At 44.8% G+C, this 6,336-nt stretch overlaps 1 protein-coding gene across 2 annotated transcripts; it reads left to right on the top strand.

The window, feature by feature from the left end:
- Positions 1-2,948: 2,948 nt before the first annotated feature.
- Positions 2,949-5,772, top strand: neurod6b (neuronal differentiation 6b). Of its 2 annotated transcripts, none has more exons than XM_058077976.1 (2): positions 2,949-3,122; positions 3,317-5,772. In XM_058077976.1, the coding sequence occupies exon 2, from the start codon at positions 3,322-3,324 to the stop codon at positions 4,333-4,335; it is 1,014 nt and encodes a 337-aa protein (XP_057933959.1). In that variant the 5' UTR covers positions 2,949-3,122; positions 3,317-3,321; the 3' UTR covers positions 4,336-5,772. The 2 variants fall into 2 exon arrangements, with proteins under 2 accessions (XP_057933959.1, XP_057933956.1); XM_058077973.1 differs by having other exon boundaries at positions 3,314-5,772.
- Positions 5,773-6,336: the final 564 nt, after the last annotated feature.

Below are 6,336 nucleotides of genomic sequence, written 5' to 3'. Positions count from 1 at the left end.
TTGTATGGACGCAGGACATCTAACCTTGTCTTTTGTCCTCATTGGCTGCCAATGGCTGTCTTGCATGTAATGGCAAATATAGAAACATTCATACTTGGTTTTAATTGATTCTCCTTGTATCAAGGTCATTGGCTGGCATAGGTGTGTGTGTGTGTGTGTGTGTGTGTGTGTGTGTGTGTGTGTGTGTGTGTGTGTGTGTGTGTGTGTGTGTTCCGCATAACTGAGGAGAGCATATAGCCATATCAAGTGCCAGCTGTGCCCTGGTGTGTCTTTGGCAGCGTGCCACCGGGCCTTTTCCGCAGGGTGCACTTAACGTTTGTGGTCCTGCTACCAGCAAACACTGTGCACCGCATCCTTTGTAATCCTGCAGACGTCTCCTATTTACCATCATTGGTGTACCAAAATCCGATAAACTCCACCGCTAACTAAGTGGGGTGCGGACCAGACATATTTGTCGTTTTTTGTTTTAGGTATAAATCAACAACAACAAAAAATTGTATATTTCTGTTCATTTTCTACTGCAAAATTTAAGGATGGGCGGCACGGTGATCGAGTGGTTAGCGCGCAGACCTTACAGCTAGGAGACCAGGGTTCAATTCCACTCTCGGCCATCTCTGTGTGGAGTTTGCATATTTTCCCAGTGCATGCGTGGGTTTTCTCCCACATTCCAAAAACATGCTAGGTTAATTGACCACTCCAAATTGTCCATAGATATGAATGTGAGTGTGAATGGTTGTTTGTTTATATGTGCCCTGTGATTGGCTGGCCACCAGTCCAGGGTGTACCCCACTTCTCGCCCAAAGACAGGTGGAATAGGCTCCAGCACCCCCCGCAACTCTCGTGAGGAAAAAGCGGTAGAAAATGAATGAATGAATGAATGAATAATTAAATAAAATTAGGTTGCACGGCGGTCTAGTGGTTAGCGCGCAGACCTTACAGCTAGGAGACCAGGGTTCAATTCCACTCTCGGACATCTCTGTGTGGGGTTTGCATGTTCGCCCCGTGCATGCGTGGGGTTTCTCCGGGTACTCCGGTTTCCTCCCACATTCCAAAAACATGCTAGGTTAATTAGCGACTTCAAATTATCCATAGGTATGAATGTGAGTGTGAATGGTTGTTTGTCGATATGTGCCCTGTGATTGGCTGGCCACCAGTCCAGGGTGTACCCCGTCTCTCGCCCGAAGACAGCTGGGATAGGCTCCAGCACCCCCTGCAACCCTCGTGAGGAAAAAGCGGTAGAAAATGAATGAATGAATGAATCAATATTTAAATAAAATTAGGTTGCACAGCGGTCGTGTGGTTAGCGTGCAGACCTCACAGCTAGAAGACCAGGGTTCAATTCCACTCTCGGCCATCTCTGTGTGGAGTTTGCATGTTCTCCCCGTGCATGCGTGGGTTTTCCCCGGGTACTCCGGTTTCCTCCCACATTCCAAAAACATGCTAGGTTAATTGGCGACTCCAAATTGTCCATAGGTATGAATGTGAGTGTGAATGGTTGTTTGTCTATATGTGCCCTGGGATTGGTTGGCCACCAATCCAGGGTGTATCCCGCCTGTTACCCAAAGACAGCTGGGATAGGCTCCAGCACCCCCGTGAGGAAAAAGCGGTAGAAAATGAATGAATGAATGAATGAAAATTTAAGGATGCCACCATGCTGTAGTCAAGCAGGGGGTGGGAGGGTCATAGTCTGGAGCTGCATGAGTCCTGCCGCAGCACTCATGTATTCTCTGGACTATGACTCTATATACCGACAACATGCTTGACAGTAGACCAGACATCATTACCTTGGAAATCATGTTATTCCTCAGCCAACCGTGGCTCCTGGAAACACTCGTATAGCCTCTATTACAATAGATTGTTGGATACTGGTAATGGTAATGGTTTAATTTCATTTGAACATGCATCAGATTACAATTGAGTGCATCCCATAATCAGTTCACAGTTCCACATGTCCAAAAGGAGTAGGATGAAGCATTCATTCATTCATTCATTTTCTACCACTTATCCTCACGAGGGTCGCGGGGGTGCTGGAGCCTATCCCAGCTGTCTTGGGGCGAGAGGTGGGGTACACCCTGGACTGGTGGCCAGCCAATCACAGGGCACATATAGACAAACAACCATTCACACTCACATTCATACCTATGGACAATTTGGAGTCGCTAATTAACTTAGCATGTTTTTGGAATGTGGGAGGAAACCGGAGTACCCAGAGAAAACCCACGGATGGACGGGGAGAACATGCAAACTCCACACAGAGATGGTCGAGGGTGGAATTGAATCCTGGTCTCCTAGCTGTGACGTCTGCGCGCTAACCACACGACCACCGTGCAGCCTAATTTTATTTAATTTTTTTTCATTTTATTTTTGTCACTTACTGAAGTAGGAGGTGATATGAGCATCCAATGCCATAATGGGTACGATAGTAAGTGTCAATATAGTGATATATATAGCACATCATGACTGGTTCAAGACTCTTCATCCTTGTATTTAGCAAACATCAACTGCTTGTATTGTTTCTTGAATTGGCTCATCGTTGTGCATTGTTTGAGGTCCTTACTCAATCCATTCCATAGTTTGATTCCACATACTGAAATGCTATGGCTAGCATAACGTAGTCCTAGCATATAAATGTTTAAATATTACATTTATACGGCTACAAGCTGTACACAGACGACTCTAAAGTTTACAAACACACAAGTTATCCAAAATGATATCTTTAGAAATAAATACTTCATTTGAAGATGAACATGCATGAACACAAACCTTACTACACCTGTTGAGAATGTCTGAATTCACGCACACATCAAGTCATCATCAGCGTCTCTCTGCTGGAGCACCAGAGTCCCGGGGGACTCGGGAACACGTGGTCCGGCCTGCCATGAGACGTCAGCGGCAGATGGCACCGGTATACCAGGCTGCTGGCACCAGTGTCAGTCCTCCAGGAGAGAGGGAAGAAGACGAGGAGAGAGACAGAGGAGGTGGAGGAGGAGGAGCAGAGCAAGAGGAAGGCGAGTGTGTGTTCTTATCATTCTTTTTAGGGGGGCATAGGAGGTGTTTGCAGGTACCAGAAGAGCAAAAGGAGAACATTTAGGAATATGCAAGCTGCACGCTGACCCCATATGGTGAGTTTTTTTGTGACAATTTTTCATGCAATTGTACTAGAAAGCAACGAAAAGCATGTTTTTTTTTTAAATTGACTTGTCTGCCAATGAGTTCTCTCTCAAGGGACCCATCAAATTAAGAAATAACCTCAAACGCGTTTATTTCATTCATGATTATGTTTTTTTTTTGTATGTTTGCTTGCTTGTTTTAGCAGGAAATATGTTGACTCTGCCATTCGAGGACACGCACATGATGTGCGAGCCACGCTTCGGGGCCAGTTACCCCCGTGAAGTCCCCTCAGAGGGCGGCCAGGAGCAACGCGAGCGTCCCATGCACGACGACGACTTGCCCTGCAGGTCCGCCGGGGACGACGTCTCGGACCGCGGTGAGGAGGACGAGCGAGAGGACGATCAGGACGAGAACGGGCTCCATAAGAAACGAGGCCCCCGGAAAAAGAAGCTGGCCAAGGAGCAACACGACCGCTCCAGGCTTCGGAGGCAAGAGGCCAACGCCCGGGAGAGGAGCCGCATGCACGGCCTCAACGCAGCGCTGGAGAGCCTCCGCAAAGTGGTGCCCTGTTACTCCAAGACTCAGAAACTGTCCAAAATCGAGACTCTGAGGCTGGCTAAGAACTACATCTGGGCCCTATCGGAGACCCTGAGCGCAGGGAAGAGACCGGACCTGCTGGCTTTCGTGCAGACCCTTTGTAAAGGATTATCTCAGCCCACTACCAACCTGGTTGCGGGTTGCCTGCAACTCAACGCCAGGAACTTCCTCACAGACCACAACGGGGAGGTCATGTTCTCCGGGAGGCCACCCTACGACCCGGTGTACTCCTCCTACCCGGATGTGAGCACGCCCGCCGGGCACAGCGGCGGATCGGGCGGCTTGGACGCATCATCCAAGCCCTTCCGCCACTACAGTTACAGCGGCGCATACGAGCCATTTCTGTACGAGAACCCGTCCCCGGAGGCTGGGAGTCCGCATTTCGAGAGCCAGCTGAGTCCTCCCGTGAACTTGAACGGGATTTTCTCCCTGAAGCACGACGAGCCGCCGGACTACGGCAAAGGAGCGCACTACGGCGTGCGCTACTGCGGGGCTCCCGGACGCTCAGCCCTGGCGCACGGCTCCATGTATAGGGTGGCCCCGGAAGGCCGCTACCCGTACGACCTGCACGTTCGCAGCCAGTCCTTCCAAGCACAGGGGGAGCTCAATGCACCCTTCCACACTTAATTTACCCGGAGTTGCAAAAAAAACTCCCATTTGTAAACATTTCTTATTCCCTTCCTTCCTTAATATTCCGTATGTCTGCACTTTACATGAGAACATTGGACTTGATTTCTCCCCAAGTGAAGCACAAGACTTTTACATTTCAAGTGTTCGTTTGAAGTCAATTAAATTGCCATACAATAATTCTTTATATTTAATTTGTGATGGCATCCAATTAAAAATAATAATTTAGAAATTGGAGGGAGCAATAAAAGACAAACTAAAGCTATGCAGGGCATCATTACGTCATGAAAAATATCCAATAATACATACTAAATTGATACTGTGGGGGGTGTTGGTATTTTTAACAATAAAGTTGACGTGTGTGCAGTAAATAGTGTTTTAATCAGGTGAATGTAAAAAAATGATTGTTATGGATTTATTTATGATTTATTTATTCAGTAATTTGACAGTGGATAATATATATGAGACATTATTGTACATTTCAACATGTGAAAGATTGTTTGATTAAGTTGTTGCTGTTCTATATGATTGACAGACAAGATTTATTCTGTGTAACATGCCTTAAAAAAAGGGGGGGGGGCACTATCATTAATATGCAATGACATATAAGTGTTTTCTTGGAATTTACAACGAATTCTGTTTATATAATTTTTTTTATTTAATTTTTATTTTTGGGGGGGTGCGCACATTTGACCAATTCCTGAGAAATCCCTGTGGAGTTTGTGTTGTGTGGCGGATATTTACAACTCATGAATCAATAATAAATGATTGGGGGGAAACTCCCAATCAATACAAAATGTATTTATTTACACAAATGGTCCAAATATATTTGCATGTTTTTTGTTAATTATAATATATATGACATTACTGCCTTCATCTTGTATTTTAAACAGTCAGTCCTGGACTTGGATGACTTGGAGTTGCTGGATGTTGGCCAGACAACACAGACTGCATCCCAGTCCTCCCAGTTGGAAGAAGGGCATGCATGGTGAAGTCTGTCTTTTATTATTTATTTTAATTTTTTTTTTACATTTTCGTTTCCATCTTGAATAGTCTCTTTAAAGCAGAACGTGAATGGGAATGCTTATTCTTTCATTTTAATATAACTGTAAAAAATAAATGCATACACACACTTTTTTGTTCAGCTTTAAATTAAAAATCTTAGATAAACTAATAAAAACACACTCAAAAAGTCTCATTCGGTAATTTTCCATGAGTTGTTTATGAAGTTGTTACATTTTTGTAAACTCAAAACACTCAAATATGACTACATTCAAACAGCAAGTCACCTTATTAAATGTCATTTTAAAATCAAATCAATATACTTAATAAATTGTATGGTTTATTAAAAGAGAAAACCCGATGAAAATCGGGTTTCTTTCCCCTCACTCATCATCTTCTGTCTCCTAATACAATTAAAAAAAAAAAACACTGGCGTTCCCTGGGGGACCTTGAAAGCACCTCTTTAGCGGCCCCTCCCCAAACTCCCCGTTTGTCCCATTTAGAGACACGTCTTGTTTCTTCATAGTGGGACGAGTATGTGTTTGTACAGCAGGAGTGTGTTGGGGTGGGGGGGCAATTTAACATGGGGTCAAACATTTCTTCCTGCCCCCCCACCCTGTATACAGTCCTATGCTCATAGACACAGCATCTGCCTCCTGCTGTGTGGGTGGAAACTATACTGTATCATGGAGGCCTGCATGTACACACACACACACACACACACACATGTATGTACAGTAAGTGTGTATATAGTCCCTGTTTTGTTTCCAGGGGTTATATGTCAAAAGGAGGCACAAACACATCCGTGCATTTGTAATTTTGTAAACAAAGAAAAAAATAAATCAAAGAACAAGAATATACACAGGAAGTTATGAGCAGATTCAAAACATGTTTTCCTGTACTTCCTTTTACATTCATTTTGCCTTCATTTGTGTTTATTGTTTATTGCTCGGTGGACGAGTGGTTAGCGCGCAGACCTCACAGCTAGGAGACCAGGGT

The sequence above is a fragment of the Doryrhamphus excisus genome, chromosome 1, assembly GCF_030265055.1.
Source record: "Doryrhamphus excisus isolate RoL2022-K1 chromosome 1, RoL_Dexc_1.0, whole genome shotgun sequence".
In the NCBI taxonomy this organism is placed as follows: domain Eukaryota; kingdom Metazoa; phylum Chordata; class Actinopteri; order Syngnathiformes; family Syngnathidae; genus Doryrhamphus; species Doryrhamphus excisus.
This window is presented reverse-complemented; position numbering and strand designations above follow the sequence as displayed.